The following is a 20,594-nucleotide window of genomic DNA, read 5'->3' as shown; positions in this document are numbered from 1 at the left end:
GATCCCCTTCTTACACTGTCCAGTGTCCACCTCTGCCCCAAAAAACGACAATCAAATAAACAAACCAAAAAAAAAAAAGAGAGAATCAAAAAACAAAAGAAAAAGAAAGAAAAAAGCAAAACAGTGCTGGAATCTTCTGTTGTGTATTGATTTTTCGCAACAATACGATAAAAACGCCGGCTGCCTGACTACTATTTGATTTTTCAAAAACGTATTTATAAATAGATAAACAAATCGACAAACGTTGTAGTTGTTAGTTGATCCAAAGCTGTTTTAACCAGAACGCCCCTTTGACTCTCTCTCCTCTCTCTCTCTCTCTCTCTGCAATTCGTTGAACTTCTCTTCTCTGTCGCATTATTATTATTATTATTATTATTATTATTATTATTATGAAGTGCTTCCACTTCACGAGCGGCGAGAGGCGGGAGCGTGACGACGAGGACGGCGTCGTTTCGCGGGCGTCGAAGCTGTCGTGGGCCCGGTCGCTGAGTGTGGCCTCCAGCAGCGTTGACAGCACGAGGCGCTCCGAGTTCGACTCGGACTCCAGAGACCTGTCCGACTCGGTCGCCTTCTTCGACTTCCTGAGCCAACGCCGAGCCAATGATCTGAGGGTCTTGACCTTCTCGGAGCTCAAATCGGCCACCAGAGGATTCAGCAGAGCCTTGCTCATCGGCGAGGGAGGCTTCGGCTGCGTCTACCGAGGCCATCTTAGGGTTCCCGGCGCCGACGACCTTGGTTCCAAGATTGACGTCGCTATCAAACAGTTGAATCGCAGCGGATTCCAGGCATGATTCTCTTTTCACTTTTGCTTTGATTTTCTTCTTTCCTTTTTTTTTATTCGTTTGTTTTGATTTCATATGTGAATGATCGTGAAAATGTCGACTGAAGCTCAATCTTCTTTTCATTCATTATAACTGAAACGAAAAATGCGTTTGGCAGTGTTGATGGTCATAATACGAAGTTTTGTGTCAAAAATTTTGTCTCCTAACTGTTCAATCCAGCAACCAAAACATAGAAAAAAAAAGAAAAAAGACAAGACACATTTCTATGTCTTTCCGTTTGTTTTCTTTTGTTGATTGGAGAGATTTGTATAGATACTCGATTTCCAACATGTTTCCGTACAATCCTACAATGAGAACAAGCATATTGTCCCATTGCTTTCCCTCTGCTCTGGTTTGAAGAAGCCGCTTCACTTAAGGTGGTTGTTATGAAAACTTGAGTGCAACCATCTTGAGAAGGACACCACAATCTTTAATGCTTTGGATAGCCCGCGTGAATCCGATATTGAACAACAGTGCCTTCCTATCTTCAAGCTGTTACTGAAGTCTTGGACTCATAAATGCACTTACTAGACGGAAGAGAGGGTGGCTTGAATGGACAGTCACTATACGAAATCAAATAGTAGGGGGTAGTCAGGGGGTTCCGGGAATGTGTCCCCTGAAACCGGGTTCGTGTCTACTTCATTAACCAGTGCTAGAACTGACTAATACAACTTCTTTGCTGACTTTTTATGCCACATTCTTAGGGACCTGGTCAGTGGTAATATAATTAGTATTAAGAATGTTGAAAATTATTGAGGATGATTTGTTTTGCATTGTTTATGTGCTTCACCTGCTGAGCTTGAGCTTTTACGATTCCATTGTCAAATACTTTGGGGCAGTCTAATGAAATAACCATGTTTACATTCTAGTATCCAGGGGCATAAGGAATGGATAAATGAAGTGAACCTTTTGGGTGTTGTCAAGCATCCGAATCTTGTGAAGCTAGTGGGATATTGTGCAGAAGATGATGAAAGAGGGATTCAACGACTTCTGGTGTATGAACTCATGCACAATAAAAGCTTAGAAGACCATCTGTTGGCTCGAATGCCATCTGTTCTCCCATGGCTTACAAGATTACAAATTGCCCAGGACGCAGCCCGTGGCTTGGCGTATCTCCACGAAGAAATGGATTTCCAGGTTATCTCTTCTTTGTTTCATTTACCTGTTATTGTTAGATCGGTATTGATCACAGAAGAATTCAACTCCTAATCTCACTCTTCATAATGAGATAGATACTTCAAATAGTTTGGAGTTCCCGTGTGCATGTTTTACAATGATACTTATGAATCATGATGATTGATGGCACAAGAATTCCTTCTGCTAATTTCATATATTGCGGTCTGTATTTCCTAGAAATTAAGTTACTTCTCAAATCTCAATCTCTTGCTAGCCAATGTGATTTGAAGGATCTTTAATTGGTGCAGCTGATATTTCGCGATTTTAAAACATCGAATATTCTGCTAGACGAGGAATACAATGCAAAACTTTCAGACTTTGGACTGGCAAGACAGGGACCTCCTGAAGGAACAGGTCATGTTTCAACAGCGGTAAGTTTTGTTCTTTTAGATCCAAGAAATATCACTGGTAAAATTTAAATGATGATGTGGGTTAGAGAATCAGAATTCTGCCTTCTCTTAAATCATCTGTCGGCATTATTTTGTGTACGTTTAGAATGCGATAAACATCTGCTTCTGAATTCTTACTTTTGTATTACACATCTTCTGATCATTTTGGTGATATAGAGAATACACTGCTCATAATCAGTAGTCTTTTGTAAGGTTGTAGGCACGGTAGGTTATGCAGCTCCAGAGTATGTTCAGACAGGGAGGTTGACTGCTAAGAGTGATGTTTGGAGCTTTGGTGTGGTTCTTTATGAACTCATTACAGGAAGGCGAGCAGTTGAGAGAAACCTGCCTCGAAGTGAACAGAAGCTTTTGGAATGGGTGAAACCTTATGTTTCGGATCCAAAGAAATTCCACATTATTTTGGACCCACGACTAGAAGGACAGTATTGCATTAGATCGGCTCAAAAACTTGCATCATTAGCCAACAGGTGTTTAGTAAAGCATCCAAAGTCTCGCCCGAAAATGAGTGAGGTGGTTGAGATTCTTGGAAATATTATCACTGAGGCTTCACCCCAGGAAGTTGCAGCTCCTCAACACGTCAATGAAACCGAAGAAACAGAGGAGGAAACCATTGTGGAAACTGAACCTGCCGTGTCCACCAAACAAGGACACAATTGTCTAAAGAAGGTATTTGACATAAGAGAAATTGTCAACTTAAGAAACAAATCCATAGGGAAGTTGGATTGGAGAAACTGGACTCCTGGGTTGGTAAGAACCTCATAACTGGTTACCAGCTAGTGGCACTACCAAGTTGCATGGCCTTTTCTCCTTCGAACCTATCGTTAAACTTGAGAATTGAGTGTAGATACCGTGCTGCTTCTCAAAACTCACTGGGGTTACATATCTTCTCTCTGTTCCTTAGTTGGCTAGATGTTGTAGATATACATCTGTGAGCGACTAAATGGCATATGATGATCTATTGTTTAGTAACTGTAGGCTGCAGATTTTTTCTTATGTGCTTAGAGCAGATACGCAAGGGATTTGTGATTCTACGCAGTGGACAATGTGAAGAGCATCATCATCAAGTTTTGTTGAAGAAATTTTCACATAGTATGAAGGTGATCATCCCATATATTATGCACGCTTTGTTTTTGTTTTTGTTTTTGTACAGTGACGTTATCTAAGCTACCCAATACTTGTTCAAGAATCGAGAGTTTTGATAGGTCAATCGATAGATTTATTGGTTCTCTGACGATTAAATATATACACCTTTTCTCGAATGTGGTGATGTCTTATTTTATTATATTTTATTTTGGCACCCAATGCCTGTGCACTAAAGCTAAATTATGAACTCCAGCTTCCAAATGAAAACTGAAAACCACTTCCTTTATAAAGTGTACTTGATCATGGTGATTGGGGGATATGGTGGGGCTTGTGATCTATTAAAGTAGGGTAGTAGAAATCCAAGATTAATTTTCCTTTATTTTTTCATTATTCCTCTTCTCCTTTCTTTTGCTCTTTCTTTCGAAGGAAATACATGCATATCAAGACATTATTCTGTTTCATAACTACGCGAGTAGATTGGAACCGGATTTAGCTTTCCTTGCCTTGGACGCGCTGGCAGCCCATCATTTCATAGTTACATACCTACATCTCATTTCCTTGACCTAAACAAAAGTTAAATAGATGCTCTTTCGACGTATTGATACTCGCCAGAAATGGCGGTATTGTAGTATAAAGAAAAGTAGACAGAAATTTTCAGTTCTTTGTTGAATATGGATTTTTCCCCCCATATGGACTCGACTAGATAGAATTTAGGTGACAACCTTGTAAACATAATTTTTTAAGAGAAAATTATTGAACTTGTCCTTAAAAGTGCATTGTTTGGATTTTTTTCTTACTTTTGATTAATACCATTTTAAATAATATAATTATTTGATTAAAAAAGATATTAATCAAGAGTAAGGGATATAAGTTTATACTCGTGCATTCTAAGAGTGTTTGGGAGGAGGGAGAGATGGAGGGACGGAGAGGGGTGGAGGGAGAGAGGTGAGGGAATATGACAATTTCATTGTTTGGTTGGATGGATGAGAAGAGATAGAGGAGATATGGATAAAAAGGCTCTAAACTTGGGCTCATTGATAGAGGGATGAAGAGGGGTGGAAGGCGGGTGAATCTCTTGTTTGGTAAGGAGAAGAGGAGAGAGAGGAGAGAGAGGAGAGAGGAGAGGAGAAGAGAGAGACTCTCTAGACCTACAATTTTAGATCATTCCATCAATTTTACCAATCCACCTAAAATTAAAAGAAAATGACTTTTTTACCCTTCATAAATAATTCTTAACAAATGATAAAGTGGATAATATAGTAATTAAATAAAAAAATTATCACATATCCTTTCAACTCTCCTCTTTCCTACCAAATAACATTACTAATCATTTTCATCCTTCACATTCTACATCCCTCCAATCCTTTCGATCCCTCCTAACAAATGAACCCTTGTTTTGTCTCCTTTTCCTCTAAATTCAAGTGCACGTGCTTTTGGGACTAATGTGCAACTAAAAAGGTGCGTTTTAGTTATGGGAGTGTGTGTGTGTGTGTGTTATTTTAAGGGTACTGAACTTTAAAAATGAAATAAAATTAAAAAATAAAAACAAAGCTTTCCATTGATAGTAGTCTGAAATAGTAATAGTAATCAAATAAAAATCACAAATGGCCATCTCTTTTCCATGGTTGATCAGATGGGTGCTGGCTGAGCTGTTCCAAAAGCGAGTCACTTTGCAAGAAACCATTAACAGAAGTGCTGGGGACCCATGACGCAACCAATATTGATATTGGGATTTGGGAGTGTTTAATGTGGCAATCTTCAAACCTCTTTTTGATTGCATACCACTTTACAAATGGGAAAAAGGCATAAAAGTTCCATTAATTCAAATCACAGCGCATGCGTCCACGTGTGCCTCTTATGCACCTCTTAAAGCTTTAGATCTCGTTCATTTCACCTATTCGAATTTTCAGTTTTAAATTTTTACAATAAAAAATTCTTAAAAAATGTCACATCTAACTTTTTCTGTTACAATAAAAAATTTTAAAAAAATGTCACATCTCAATTCGAATCCGCAACGATGCCCTAATGATCTCTTAAGACTCGTGTTACGTTTAAATTTAAGCTCTAATGATCTCTTAACACTCAATTTATTTGTTACGTTTAAATTTAGAATTAAAAATTTTAATTCTGTTCCATGTTTTTTTTAAAAAAAATTAAATTTTAAATGTTAAAATTCACTGATTTCAACGTATAAATTAAACGGATTCTTAACTTTTATTTACAGTTGTACAACATCACCCCTGGCTTTCCGGCAAAAAAAAAAACAAATACGGCTTGTACCATGATTGCCATTGCCCATTAAATTTGACTATACCCCATGATGACAAGGGAATCAATTTTTCCAGCAAACCAAACAACAGTTGCCAAAAAGAAAAAAGAAAAAAAAAAGTCCTCTTTAATATATTGGCACTTACTTTTCCTTTGTTCTTTGGTCTAAACAAGTTCAACATCACAATAAACTAGTGCATAAAAGGGAGGATAGAACCCATCTAAACGAAAAAATAAAGTGGTAAATATGTTACCCCAGGCTGAAAAAAAATAAATAAGGGAACTACAATAGTGAAGACACAAAACAATTGCAAGTTAAATGTTCCAAGCTGCTTCCAGTTACTACAAACAATTTGGCAAAAATCCCCCCAAAAAAAAAAAACAAAAGGTACAACATTGTGAGCATTGCTTATGTTACAACTTACAACTTTACCGGAAATTGTCCACAGGAGGTTGATATTTGATTGCATTAGCCGAGATATGAGAAACTGTACAGTCACAAAACAAAATATAGGTGTGTATGTGGGAGTTCATGAGATGTTTTTGCAAACCAGCTTCTTTTTAACTTTCGTCTCTTGTTTTTTCTTTCACTTGAGAAAGGAAAAAGGCAGGATCTTGTCAAATTCTTAAGATTTTCATTTCTAAACATAAAGTGGGGAAGCAGACGGCCGAGGATAAGAACCCACGCTCCTCCTAGTGAGAGCCTCATCAGCACTTCGTCTGCGAGTCCTTGGCCTGGGGGCATTGCCTGAATTTCTGCGGTTGTTAGGTTCGTTGGAATCCTGGAGCTGCTCCAAGACTGTTACGACCTCTTCCATGTTTGGCCTGAACTTCGGCTCCGTCGATAGACAGCGGAGAGCAAGTGTAGCTGCCTTATAGGCGACATCCATCGAATACTGGCCTTCAAGGCGGTTGTCTAAAATCCGGAAGATCTTGCGTTTATTTGCCATATATGATTTAGCCCACTCCACCAAATTGTGCTCTCCCGATGGCCGGTTCTTGTCAACTGCTCTCCTGCCAGATAACATTTCTAATAACACAACTCCGAAACTGAAGACATCACTCCTTGCAGTAAGGTGACCTTCAGACAGTGAAAGAGATTGTTAGAAAAATTTTATTGCGTTAATCGATTTTAATATGTACTGAAATTATAAGCACTTGATTAGGATAAATAGAAAAGTTAATTATAAGCACTTGATTAGGATAAATAGAAAAGTTGTCACCAGTGGCAAGATATTCTGGTGCTGCATATCCATAAGTCCCCATTACCCTGGTGGACACATGACTTTTGTCACCCGTTGGCCCATCCTTGGCCAACCCAAAATCTGAAAGTTTTGCATTATAGTTCTGCAATCATATCACAAAAAGAGAAGCAAAAAAAAACAAAAAACAAAAAGGTTTTTAAGAACAGCTTGTTTCTCAGTTCAAACTCATTACAACAGAATACGTAAAATAAAACTATATGTTTCATGAAACACATACCGAATCAAGAAGTACATTAGACGTCTTGAAATCGCGGTATATCACTTTAGTCTCGGCACTGTGAAGGAAAGCAAGGCCCTTTGCAGCCCCGAGAGCAACCTTTAGACGAAGACACCAAGAAAGAGGCTGAAAATAAGAACCCCCTGATATAGAAACAGTCTAAAGCGGTCAATTACTATCCAATAATCAGAAATCATTTTTTTTTTCATTAGTAGAGATCAAAGAGATATGGGCAGTGGAACTTACTCCTGAACAAATGATTCTCCAAGCTCCCTCTAGGCATGAATTCATACACCAAGAGCCGGTGCTCATCTTCCAAGCAATAACCAATCAACTTCACGAGATGAGGATGATAAAGCTGCCCCAAGTAATTGACTTCTGCCTGTAAAAAAATAAAAATAAGGAAAAGGTTAAAAGTCAACATTTCATCAACTATCATACTTAAGAAATAGAAAGCTTTGTTTTGTGCATACACTAGCCTTAACTAGAAGTTCCAAAGGACCACAAAATACAACATTGAGCTGGTTCATTTATCTATGCAGAAGATTCGAAAATGAGGAGAAGCTTAACTCACCAACCACTCTTTGTGGCCCTGAAATCCGTCCTGGTTAAGCCTTTTTACTGCAATAACCATGCCTGTCCCAGGCTTTGTAGCAGCAAAAGAATTCTCATCAATCCACCCCTTAAACACCGAACCAAAACCGCCTTCTCCCAAGACACTATCCGGCCGGAAATTCCTTGTGGCCATTCTGAGGTCAGCAAAACAGAAGCTCTTCAAATTGGAGGATTGCAATATCTCGCCCTCACTCCTCGGAGTTGGAGGAACAGAAACTGATGACACCTTACTGCTTGTACTGCTCAGATTCCCATCCGTGCTAACATATTTCGAATTCAGCCCTGCACAGCATAAAATCAAGTATAAAATTCAACATTCAACAGTAGCTCTTTGGCAAATGTTCAAAGGTAGTTTTGCAGTTTGCACTTTAAATAAGATCAAAGGTAAGTTGTCTTGCATTTATCATATGAATGGAAAGGAAATGAGCTTATTAATTATGTAATCAAATAAGCTAAAACAGGGGGACTACTGAAATGTTATTTCCTTTTCCGTGCAATTTATGTCATCATCCACCACAAACAACAAGCAGCATAAGGAAAGGGAAGAAAAGAAAACACTGACCTTTTTTAAAAGATAAATCAAGTTTCACAGAGTATTCCTAAAGAACAAATTTCTCAACAAACTAAACCTACCAACAGGGCTAAACAAATGGTCGAACCAATCAACACTTTTGAATTGAACATCTTTTAATATATTTGGATAAACATCAAACTTAATTTCCCAAATCTCTGAAAGAGAGAGCTTAAACTTTTTTACAGAAATTTTGATTTTCCAAAAGAAGATTTAACTCCCATTAATACAATAAAATATCTAAATTCAGCAAGTGGGTGTTTTAAGTCACGTATGGATACCTTGGCTCTCAGCTTTGATTTGGGCGCTTAAGCAAATCCCCATGGGAAATCCACTCTCAGAACAACAAACCAACTATATTGCCTCACAAAATTTCTTCCTTTCTATAAGATCCACAAACATTGGAGCCTCAGTCAGACCTGACCAACCATGAAATGAACCCAAAAAAAGGCAACCTCTGAGCACAGATCTGAAAGCACAAAAAAAATGTTTTTTTAAAAAGAAAAAAGCTCGGTTCCACCAAAATAATAATAATAATAAAAAGGTAACCTTTACAATTGTTTGCTTTTAACTGCAACATGAGCTCGCAAAAATTCAGAGTTTAATCCAAAAAAAAAGGAAAAAGCTGAAAAATGCCCATGAAGGAGAAAAGAAAAAGAAAGAAGAAGATGAAAACCAACCTCCTCTAAATCCAAAGTGCAGAATCAGATAGATAAGAAAGGAACTTGAGAAGAAAAGGGAGATGGGTTTCCGTTTTTTTAGTGTTTGTCTGGTTGCTAAGAAACTGCAAGAGAACTTTCCCAGAGGAGAGAGAGAGAGAGAGAGCAAGTTGACTGGGAAAAGCTTTTGAGAGAGTGTCTGATAAGTTTGGTTGTATTGGAATGGACAAAGAGGGTTAAGATTGAGAAGCTTATCACAATATGTAGGCCAGAAGTATATATCTATCCAAGGAAGGTGGGAAGAAAGAAATGCAATAAATAGTTGGCTGGTCCTCTGGGTCCCCACCGCCTCTTTAATGTTAAAGCCTCTACGCTTCATTTTAATGCTCTGTTTTTTGTTTGCTCTCTCTCTCTCTCTCTCTCCCTGCCATTTGATTTTGGTTTGGGTTTCGTCTCTGAATTTTGTCCATTCCTCTTCCGACTTCCATCCCAATCCGTCGACATGGCTCGGCTCGGCTCGGCTCTTTTTGCTTTCAGCTGGCTTGCCTCTTTTGAAGCTTCAAAACATTATTTTATTGTTAATTTATACCTCACAGCTCACACATCCTACGTTAACAAGTACGTTGAATGTTGTAGCTCACAGCTCACTCATCCCATTTTAACAAGTACTTTTCATGAGAAAAAAATATAAAACACTAATAATTTTTTTCAAGCAAAAAAAAAAAAAAAAGAGTGCTTTGCTGGTAGGGTAAGATTTTGACCATAGAAAATGATCAAAACCCCGTCAAAATTGCGTGTAATAAATAATTTTTAATATAAATAGATTGTTCAAAATAAAAATTTAGCAGTAGTTTACTTTTTTAAACTCTACAGAAACTTCCAAAAATAATTTTCCTTTTGAATTTGGATTAGGATTTAAATTCTACATTTCGTTGTAAAATTAGGAGTAGAATAACTATTAGGCTATTTATCCAATGACGAAAATTTCCTTTTTGACCAAAAAAGAGTACTTTTCTTTTCTAAATGTGTTGATAATGATAATGGAGAAAGGATAGGCTATGAAAAATTGCATGTTAATAATATAGGATTTTTATTATTTAAATTTTCATTAACTTGTGCTAATTTGTTATACTTTATTAATCTTTAAATTCTAATGTGATTTCATAGTTCATAATTTTGTCGTATTAGTTTTTTTTTATATATTGTGGCAAGGTATGAAAAAAAATAAACATAATTTTAAACCATCAGAGCTTAAAATTTTATTAAATAATCATAGTTTTTAATACAATATTATTGTGATATGATCTAATAAATAAATATTGTATTCTATCAATAAAATATGATATGATTTTTTTTTCATATCCATCGCAAATTTTAATTAAAAATGATATTGTCTTGCGATGACATTTTCTGAAAAATGTATATGATATTTTTTCAAATTATTCATGAAACATGCTAATATTTTAGAGGAAACGAATCTAACTAGTCAAATATCATTACTCTATCCAAATGGACCACATTCCATAGATAGGGGGAAAAAAACCTCAATTATATCAGTGAAAATTATTGGAATATCAATCATTATTTGTGGACATAACAAACGAGTATATATCTCGATTCTCACGTATCATCGGCCAGCTTTGCATCGATGTCTTCCCAGTAAAATATACGAATACGAGTACACATTTTTCAAAGCTTTGAGAATCAAGCAATCATCTTGAGCTCGTGAATTGATTATTAATTAGTAAGGAGAAGATGGTTCACAGAGAATTCAATTGAAACATGCATGGAAAATGTAGCAGTTTTTTAAAAACTAAAATCAAGTATATATATATATATATATATATATAAGTTTACAGCTAGCTCAAGCTCAACTAGGCCAACCAACGTGAAATTGGTGGATTTATTCAATATGGGATGGGTCCTACAATTCCAATATTGGGGTTTTTTTTTTTTTTTTTTTTTTTTTTTTTTTTTTGCTTTCCCTATATGTGTGTGTGGGTTCTACATTCTTCAAGCCCCTTTTTTTTTTCTTTTTTTTTTTTTTCACTGATCGATGCTGCCAAATTTAATCATAAACCTTTAACCTTCATAAATGAAACTTTATATTTCCCTAAAAAATGCATATATATATATATATAGACCATGAATCTCTCTCCGACAACGTGTAGCATTATTGGAGAAGGAGATAGCACATTAGCATCACTAATCAGCTGGAAAGTTTTAAATTAGAAAAACTTGATCGATATTTCAACGTGACTTAAAAAAGGTCTTTGAATATGATGGAAAAGATTAATGGGCGCATTTTATACTTGCAAAGATTACTTTAAGACGTAACATAAATGGAGATAAATTTTATATTATTTTATTACTTATTGTCATTTCTTGAGACAACAGGAATAGAAATGGTTTCAGTATTTTTCGAACAATTAGCAAAAGTAACTGTTAGCAATAATAATAGAAATAAAAACAATATATAATAACTTATTACAAAAACAAAATATAAAAATTGTTACAACGCAAATTCAATCTTCTACCAAACTTGAAAAAACTGAATAGAACGGATGATGTCGAGGTACGTGAATCACACTTTCCTTAAAACAAATTCTTCTCCTCCGGCGAGTGCTTGAGGTAACGTTAGACGTCCGTTTCTCAGGATACAACGACGGTATAATGACGCACTATCATAACCGTCTCAGCAAATTAGAACTGTACATTTCCTCTATCACCAAAAACACGCTACAAAGAATTGCAAGAGAGGAGCTCGAGGAGAAGAGAGAAAACATGGGAGGAGAAGAATGTGTGTGTTGTGTGTTTTTCTTCATGTGGAGAACTCTTTATATAGGCCCTTGATCAAGAATGTTACAAAACATGGATTAATGAGAATTAAACACACATTATTACGGGGCTAATACCATTCAATCTCCTCAGGATGAATCCGGCCACCTTTCTACACCAAAGTTCGGATTTTTTATAAAAAAACCGAAGTCATTAAGCTATCCATCAAGCCTAATTCGGTTTTTTCCTTCATTAAGTCCCATTACTTTGTTATGGTTATTAAGTTCAGTTTTGGCTGGCAAAAAATAAAATAAAATTGCAAAACAAGGCCCGCACGGAATGAGCTTTTCGGTACAGCATTCGCGTTCGCAAGTTGCATGGGCGCACACATTGGGCTCCGCACCCGCCGGGTCCATAATCTGCACCTCCCTGCGCGTGAGAGTGTCTCTCTGGTATACATGCTTACCTAAGCTTCAAAGTGCAATCACTTATAAACACCACCAAGATTTCATTCCTAGCCAATATGAGATTTTGCAATTTCTAAACCAACTTAACCATTTCAAGTAGCATTCTTAAAGCATAAATTTCTCATTCACCCAATATCCATTTTGAGTGTATGAATATCTGATTTCAATCTCATTGCGACGGAAAATGCAAATCCATCGAAATCCGTCCCAAAATCTAATTAGGCCCCATTTTAAAATGGGCTTTTAACATAGCTTATCAATCCATTTTTCCAACACTAATTGTCACGCCCCCAAATCGGGGTTAGTGACGTAGAGGCTTGTTTAGAAACTTAAACCTGTTTAAGAGAGTGATTAGCAAATAACGTTGTAAATATTTTAATTTTTCAAATCCAAAACATCCAGGTATTTCCAAACAAGCCCCCTGCATTCAGGAGAAATTAAATTTCGAGAAGGGTGGTAGAATTTGTTAGAGAGATTGTAATATATCTCTCAATTTTGATATCACAAAAATTGGCTTAAAACACATTCGGGAAGAATGGGCTGGCACAAGCGCGCGCTGCAGCGCGCTTGGGCATTGCAGCCTGCGCAAAACAAACCTCTCGAGTCTGTTTTGCGTAGCCCGAGCGCTGCAGCGTGAATGTCATCCGCTGCAGCGTAAATTGTTAACGGAAAATGTGTTTTCATGTGTTTTAGTGATATGAAAAGGTCTCGAATCATTGCATCTATTTGTGATATATTTTCTCACATATCTGAGCACTTATTAACAATAGAAATAACTATTGATATAAGTGCATCAGCATATAAAAGATAACCTTCAAATTGAAAAGGTATCTTTATGTGAAAGGTTGTAACACTTAAAGAGGATGGATGCATCCTTGTCTTTATTTGATGGACTTCAGAAAATACAAATTGATTATTATTCTGGAACTCAATATTTTTTGCTGGATATTGTGTTCAAGGATTTGTTGTATCTTGGGGGTAATTTGCCATTTAAAACTCATTAGCAAACTTTGAGAAGTGAGGACAAATAAAACCTTAGTATTCCTATATGCCTCAAACCCTCTTTCTGCTTTCTCTATTCTTTTCATCCTCCCAATTCCAAATTTTTCAACAGAATTTCCAACCAAATCAGTTTAAAACCACGTCTCTGGTATCAAGTCAGGAATTTCCACAGGTGTTTAGCATACATGAATATAAACAAAAATAAATGTGAAATCAACCACAGTCTAGTAATATTTAAGTTTACAATCCATAATCTTTTATACATGCCTTGAAATAAAAGATAAGAGGAAATACAACTCTTCGCTTCCCGAGATCAAGTCCACGTCACCGGTAGTAGCTACCTACTCCGCACTACTCCTCGCATCGCCTGGAGGGGTTTAATATATTTGAAAACAAGAAAAGTGAGTGAAAGGCCCAATAGGATATAATTTTATAAAGCATTTAAAATAAAGGTACTCACGGTCTGAAGATATACACCCGGAACCGGTCATCCATTTTTAGAAAAGAAAATACTCACATAGTAGAAAATGTATGTATCATGAAAGTGTGCAGCTCATCATACCACTAAACAAGAAGTGATAAAAATGTCTGTCTAATGAAAAGTGCAGAGTCATAATTTCACTAAACAAGAAGTGGATCCATACGGGTTTCGGGACCTGCCCCCAAGGATGCGATTCCCACATCCCGATCTCTAAGGCCACCATGCGTTATATCATTCCTTAAAATATTTCATTTTAAGAAATGATACTCTTTAAAATCTCATTTCTAAAATCATTGGAAAACTTAATAGCATTCTCATGCTATTTCTTTAAAATCATTTTCTTTAAACATGTTTTATTCTAAAACAGTTTCATTTGCTAAAATCATTTAAAGTAAGGCTAACAAGGATATGGACAAGAATATCCTACCTCTCGGATGTCAAACCTGGAGCTATCTTCACGTAGCCCTAGCTCCGCTTGCCTTTGAGGCTCCAATCCTAATTGTGCTACTAACTTTCCCATCAAAATTAACAATTTAGAGTTTGATCTTTCTCACCAAACATTCTCGTTTAATTAGATGCAATTGTATCATATTAGTGTGCCATAGTTCAAAATCATTGTTCATAAATAATTCTTAATTCAAATCATGATTCTTTGTCAATGGAGATTCATTCCGGATAATCGAATGGAAAACAAGGATTCATATGGCTAATCCACTCATTTTGAGTTCTCAAATGAGGTTAGGTCAATCCCACATCGAATTTCGTGGTCAAAACAAGGGTTTTGGGCTGTTTAGGGTCGGGTTCAGTGGGGACCGGTCGACCGTTGACAGAGGAGGGTAACTCTACCGGTCGGCCGGTGGAGGAGTGATCGGTCAACCTGTGAAAGGGTGACCGATCAACCGGTGGGGAAAAATCCCAGGGTCAGCCATGGCCGATTCGTGAGGAACAAAGTCAAAACCTGCAAATTTTAGGTTCGATTTCGACATATTCTCAAGGGAAATGTATAGATCCAGTTTCAAATCAACAAATGGGGTCCAAAGAATCAAAAACCCCCAATTTTTATTAAGGTTTCATCAAAATGCATTCGAAATCCATTCGAAAACGAAATTTAAACCAAAAATCACCAAACTCGACTAAAACGAGTTCCATAAGGCTAAGTCCGAGAATCTAAAGTAAGTTTCAAAGAGTTTTACCTCGATCCAAGCTTTGATGTTGAAAATCTCTTAAAATCTCCGTTTTTCTTCAAATCCGGTTCAAGAACGTTCTTGAGAGAGAGGGAAAACTTGAAAGAAAGAGAGAGGAAGAGATGGGCGAGAGTGAGAGAGAGAGAGCTCGGTGAAGGAGACAGAGACTAAGAGGGAGTGTGAGTGAGTGAGAGGGTTACGAGAGAGGAGGGAAAAGAAAAAAAAGAAAAGAAAAGAATAAAAGGAAAAGAAAATAATAAGGAAAAACAGATAAAAATAAAAAGAGGTGAAACTGTAATTACTAAAAATAAATTTAAAAATTCATAATTAATTAAGAAAATTAATTTAGACACACTAATAAACTACAATTATCATAATTAAATAAATTTAATTCCGAATGGCGTTACATTAACATCCAAGAAATTGTGTAAAAAATTAAAATAAAATAAACCCTTGATCTTATGGTATTAATTTATTCTCCCTTCTCCCATTTAGTAGTGACACCCGTGATTCATGCACATTTCCTTGTTCTACACAATCAGTATCACTCTCATTTCAAAATCTCTGGAAAGCAAAAAAGACAGCCTTTCCCTTCCCAAACAAAGTGTGAAGTTGTACTGCAAATCCAAAACCAAGTACATGTCCGTGATGCATACCTGCATGCCCCCCTACTTTAAATAACGCACGCGCGGTTACAATTGGTGGGGTTGATACTTTCAAACGAAGAAAAAAAAAACGTAAAAGGAGAAAGAAAAAGGAGGAGGAGGATACATCTAAAATAAAAGAGTTTTTTTTAATATGACCAAAAATGAATTACTCATAGCTTAATATTTTTCAATCATATTCATATAAAAAATTATTAATTGTGTGTACTTTTATAATATAATATGATTTTAATCAAATTAAAATGATTAAAAAATAACCCAATTAATAAGCCAACCTATTAGAGAAAGTCTCTTCAAATAATAAAACAGCGTTAATCGTACGTATTATTTTGAGTTATATTTGATATTATAACAAAAGGCATAAAATACACATCAATAACTCAATTGGTAAGCTTTATATGTCGGATCAGTTATGATCAATCAAGGATGTTATAATTCCTTTCGAGAATTTTAAGATAGAAGAATATATATATATATAAACATTTACCACCACTGTGGTACAGTTTTTAACCGTCTCAAATAATATTTTTAAACAAATAATCAAAATAATAACAAAATAAATAAATATACTTATCTAACAGAAATAATGCAATGGGTAAGATCTGTGTTCTAACAGCACTGACTTTAATACCCAACCAAAATTTTCATATTCCTTAACATGGTTTGGCTTGAAAAAAAAATAAATAAAATAATTTTCAAGCATGTTACGTGCGTCCTGCTCCTGAGGCAAAAACTTTTAAATTTTGGACCCACAAATGACGCACCATTTTCTGCATGCCTTACGTAACGATGATCAATTAATGATCCTTCCCGACTCTCCAAATCTTGTTCGAATCAAATAACAACTGTCAATCTTTAATACTTTTTTCTCATCGCCCATTTATTCATCGTCGTCTTTGAGATTAATTTGTTTTATGTTTTTAAATTTGTAATTTTAATTTTTTTATGGTGTTTTTTTTATAAAAAATTTAAGGCATGTTTTTTTGTCTAAAAAAACTCAAAAAAAGATAACTCAAGTTTCAATTTTATTTAAGTTCACGTTCTTTTAAGTTTCAACTTTATTCAATTTTACTCAATTTTATTCAAATTTTAACTTCAACTCAAGTTATAACTCAAATTCAACTCAAAAATTACACTCAAATTACACTCTAAAAGAACAACTTCTTAAAATTTAAATGTTAAAATTAAAAATTATTAGTTTAAACATATTAACCAAATCTTACAGATTGATTCCATCCTTTTTAATAATTCATTGAACTTGTTTTTTTTACGCAAAATCTCAACAAACCATTAGCCGTGATCAGTGATCACCGGATCATCCGAATCCTATTTTGACTTTCGACTAAAGAAGTCTTCCCAAGTGGGACCCAATCTGGCCATGCACGCATGCATGCCAAGTGTCGTACCGGCAAATTGTACAAAAAAATGCGCCAAAGGCCCGACTCAACAACTCGGCGCGAGCCGGCTATAATTAAGCTGGCTTCTTTCACAGGAGTGGGCCGTACAATCTACGGGCCCACAAACTTCGGAGTCCGTGCCGTCAAGACTCTTTCACTGTTAGCCAGCTTCCAGAAAGTTTTTGGTTATATGAAAAAGGATTTTTTTTAGACCTCTATGAATAGTATCAAATTTTAATTATTAAAATCCGATTAAAATTAAAAGAGATTAAAAAATATGTAAAATTAATATTTTAATAGAGATTTGAGGCTGAAAATAAAAAAAATTATTGGTAGTTCAATTTTTCTAATTCTATTAAAGAAATTCAAAGATGAGTCAAGGCTGAAACTAAAAAAGTATTTTTGATAAAAAAGAGTAATTAAAAAGTGTTTAAATCCTTATTTTAGAGCCTCCACAGGGATTTCGGCCTTGAATTTTCCCAATTAATTGTTGATATGGGCATTGTTACGTGGCCGTAAGTGGGTTATATAATTAATTATTAATTAGTGGGGATTATTAGCAGTTGTATTTTAAGCTAACACTTTGTCCAAATATGGTGCCAATTTTGTCGCAAATATCCGCTTCTCCGTACACCGTCACTCTCTCTTTTGAGCCCCGCTGTTTTCAAGAATGATCTAAAATGTACTTGGGTTACGTGCTAAATATGCTCTACAAAACTAATAACAATAACAGTGGTAGTCCTCAAAAAAAAAAAAGAAAATAAGAGCAATTAAGACTTAGCTAGCTAGAAAAACTCCTTAATGTTAAAAGAGACATTTTTTAGTTCGTTAATGTATTGATAGATTAATTTTTTTATCTATTACATTTATATAAAATCACATAAAAATAAAAAACATGCGTAGATTTAACAGTTAAAAAAATATGACATATCAATACGCTAAGCGTATTAAAAAATATCCAAATGTTAATCATGTTTTTAAGGTTCCATTCTTTTTTTAAAAAAAAAGTGAATAAGTTCCATTACTTTTTGAATCATGATTGCTTATTGCAATTCATTTTATTAATTATTTTAATTACAAATTAAGCTAGTGAGATTTAAGATTCTTCCTTAGAGGTTTATAAAAGGAAAATAAAAAATCAATTAAAATATTGGAGAAATAATTATTATGAATAGTAGTTGTCCACTTCAATTAAAATTACTATGCAAGTCAATTAAAATTATTGTTCATGTCAGAATCTTACTGTGCAAATAATTACCGTAAATAGTAAGTATTGTGCAAATAGTAATCATGAATAATGCTGAAAATTTTTCTATAAATAGAGCTCTAAGGCTCTTTATTTTGTATACTTTTATAAGATTAATGAAAATTTTTTTCTCTCTAAAGTTTTTCTTTTTAGTGTAGCATTTTTTTAGTTTTCATAACACGTTATCAGCACGAACGTTTTATTCCTATTGCGATTGTCTACATTCATTAATTCAAAGAAATGAGGCTCTGATCCAATTACAAACATCTACCTTAAAATCAAGAAAGTAAGTCATAGCCTTAGTCCTACTACAAGTTTCTACCCTTATTAATTCAAGTGAAAGGTATGTAAATATACTTTATTATTTTATATTCATACAAATGAGGGTTATGGCATCAACGTATTATAATTTTTATAATTTTATCGTTATACACCATTTGAAAGGTCTATCGAGTAGTTTGGCGTGGCTATACCACTTGTAGGTAATAATTTCTCATTGTACTTTCTGCATGCATATTGTTATTCTCATCTATTTATTTTCTACATGATTTGAGGTATACAATTGTAATTTTTCTTTCACTTTTAACGGTAATATAACGTATTTTTACACCACTATTAATGACTATAATAGGCTAGTTTTTTTACACTATAAAATGTGATTTTTCTGAACCCATAATATTCACTTCTCATCTTCTTTTTCCCCCTTCTTAATATTTTTATCTTTTACTTATCATCTTCTCTTCAATGTTCTTAATATAATCTTCACGATATGGTGAATATGATGATGATGTTTGTTATTTTAGTAGTCATTTTCTGTATTTCTACTCCTTTTATTATAGATCATTCTCCACACGATTTTCAATTTTTCCTTACAATACTCGTACTTGTAATATTTCTCCTTTCATTTATTACTATTGATTAACATGTAATTTTAATTGTAATCTTTATTGTAATAATAATATTGTGATTCTTATTATATCGATGTTCTATTATAGTTATCACCATGTTGAATCTTGCCAAACTTGAGTTTGTGCACTCGACATCACGAGAAATAATTATGTCTTAAAATAATTATATGTCTTGGATCATAGATGTAGAAATGCACCTAGAGTCAATGGGTCTAACCAATACCATTAAAGAAAATAATAACAAGTTACCACAAGAAAAGACGCAAGCAATGATTTTCCTTCGTAAACATCTTGATGAAGGCTTGAAATGCGAATATCTCACGGTTAAAAATCCACTTATCTTTTAGAAAAGTCTGAAGGAGAGATACAACCACAAAAAAGAAGTCGTACTTCCCGCCACTCGCGACAGGATTTTAAGAAAGTCAACGACTATAACTCTGCCATGTTTAGAATTGTTTCGCAACTGAAATTTTGTAGAGTAAATATCACAGATGGTGAAATGCTAGAGAAAAGCTACTCAACTTTTCATGCATCTCACATTACCATGCAACAAAAATACCGTTTGCGTGATTATAAGAAATTTTATGAGCTAATCTCAGCTTTTCTTATGGCAGAGAAAGACAATGAATTGTTGATTAAAAATCATCAGTCTCGTCCCACTAGTTCAGCAACATTTCTAAAAGTAAATGATGCATTATCTAAAAATTCAGGACAGGGACAAAATCGTGGTCATGGTCAAGGACGTGATAGAAGTGGTTATTACAACCCTTTACAAAATGAAGTGATCCATAAGAAGCGTCATGACAAAAGAAAAGATGATGATGCAAGTTGTTCCAAGAATCCTGAAAATTCCTATTATAGATGCGGTACTAAAGGACATTGGTCTAGAATTTGTTGAACACCAAAACATTTTTGTAAACTTTACAAGGCATCCTTAAAGGAGAAAGAAAACGAAGTAAATTTTAATGAACACCACGATCCTATAAATGACTCAACCCATCTTGATGTCTTAGAGTTAACAGATGACTTTACAGATAAGACTATTAGTGATAACCCATCTTTATGAAGAAGGCCTATACATATTAACTTGAGGGAGAGTTTACGTGGCTGTACTCTTTTTCTCTTATTATGATTTTATTCTATTGGGTTTTACTCATAAGATTTTTAACGAGGCAGCATAAATACGTATAGATAAATGATGTACTCTTTTTCCTTTTACTATGGTTTTTATCCCACTAGATTTTTCCTAGCAAGAGTTTTAATGAGGCATTATGAATGGTGAACATCTAAGAATGAGTGCTATGAATAATAGCTGTCCACCTCAATCAAAGTTACTATATAAGTTAGTTAAAGTTATTGTTATGTCAGAATTTTACTGTGT

The 20,594-nt window shown here is 34.9% G+C and overlaps 2 protein-coding genes across 5 annotated transcripts; one reads left to right on the top strand and one right to left on the bottom strand.

Annotated features, from left to right (window-relative positions):
- On the top strand, nucleotides 1-3,666 carry LOC21407950 (serine/threonine-protein kinase PCRK1). Its single transcript, XM_024172361.1, has 4 exons — nucleotides 1-785; nucleotides 1,698-1,958; nucleotides 2,246-2,368; nucleotides 2,600-3,666. The coding sequence occupies exons 1-4, from the start codon at nucleotides 390-392 to the stop codon at nucleotides 3,167-3,169; spliced, it is 1,350 nt and encodes a 449-aa protein (XP_024028129.1). The 5' UTR covers nucleotides 1-389; the 3' UTR covers nucleotides 3,170-3,666.
- A 2,384-nt stretch (nucleotides 3,667-6,050) lies between these two features.
- Nucleotides 6,051-9,388, bottom strand: LOC21407949 (probable serine/threonine-protein kinase PBL9). Of its 4 annotated transcripts, none has more exons than XM_024172362.1 (7): nucleotides 9,107-9,388; nucleotides 8,708-8,895; nucleotides 7,815-8,137; nucleotides 7,487-7,622; nucleotides 7,241-7,383; nucleotides 6,982-7,105; nucleotides 6,051-6,839 (listed from the first exon to the last, which is right to left on the bottom strand). In XM_024172362.1, the coding sequence occupies exons 2-7, from the start codon at nucleotides 8,748-8,750 to the stop codon at nucleotides 6,400-6,402; spliced, it is 1,209 nt and encodes a 402-aa protein (XP_024028130.1). In that variant the 5' UTR covers nucleotides 8,751-8,895; nucleotides 9,107-9,388; the 3' UTR covers nucleotides 6,051-6,399. The 4 variants fall into 4 exon arrangements, with proteins under 4 accessions (XP_024028130.1, XP_010106485.1, XP_024028131.1 ...); XM_010108183.2 differs by having other exon boundaries at nucleotides 8,708-8,845; XM_024172363.1 differs by lacking the exon at nucleotides 9,107-9,388 and adding an exon at nucleotides 8,976-9,078.
- Nucleotides 9,389-20,594: the final 11,206 nt, after the last annotated feature.

The sequence above is a fragment of the Morus notabilis genome, unplaced genomic scaffold, assembly GCF_000414095.1.
Source record: "Morus notabilis unplaced genomic scaffold, ASM41409v2 Scaffold46, whole genome shotgun sequence".
Taxonomy (NCBI): Eukaryota; Viridiplantae; Streptophyta; class Magnoliopsida; order Rosales; family Moraceae; genus Morus; species Morus notabilis.
This window is presented reverse-complemented; position numbering and strand designations above follow the sequence as displayed.

Bases quoted from the DNA above. Each gene is read 5' to 3' on its own strand.
- LOC21407950 (XM_024172361.1), top strand. From the start codon at position 390: ATGAAGTGCTTCCACTTCACGAGCGGCGAGAGGCGGGAGCGTGACGAC. The intron at 786-1,697 runs GCATGATTCTCT...TCTAGTATCCAG, and splicing joins TGAATCGCAGCGGATTCCAG to GGGCATAAGGAATGGATAAA. The intron at 2,369-2,599 runs GTAAGTTTTGTT...GTCTTTTGTAAG, and splicing joins CAGGTCATGTTTCAACAGCG to GTTGTAGGCACGGTAGGTTA.
- LOC21407949 (XM_024172362.1), bottom strand. From the start codon at position 8,750: ATGGGGATTTGCTTAAGCGCCCAAATCAAAGCTGAGAGCCAAG. The intron at 7,623-7,814 runs GTGAGTTAAGCT...ATTTTTTTACAG, and splicing joins AGGGCCACAAAGAGTGGTTG to GCAGAAGTCAATTACTTGGG. The intron at 6,840-6,981 runs GTGACAACTTTT...CACTGTCTGAAG, and splicing joins ACCAGAATATCTTGCCACTG to GTCACCTTACTGCAAGGAGT.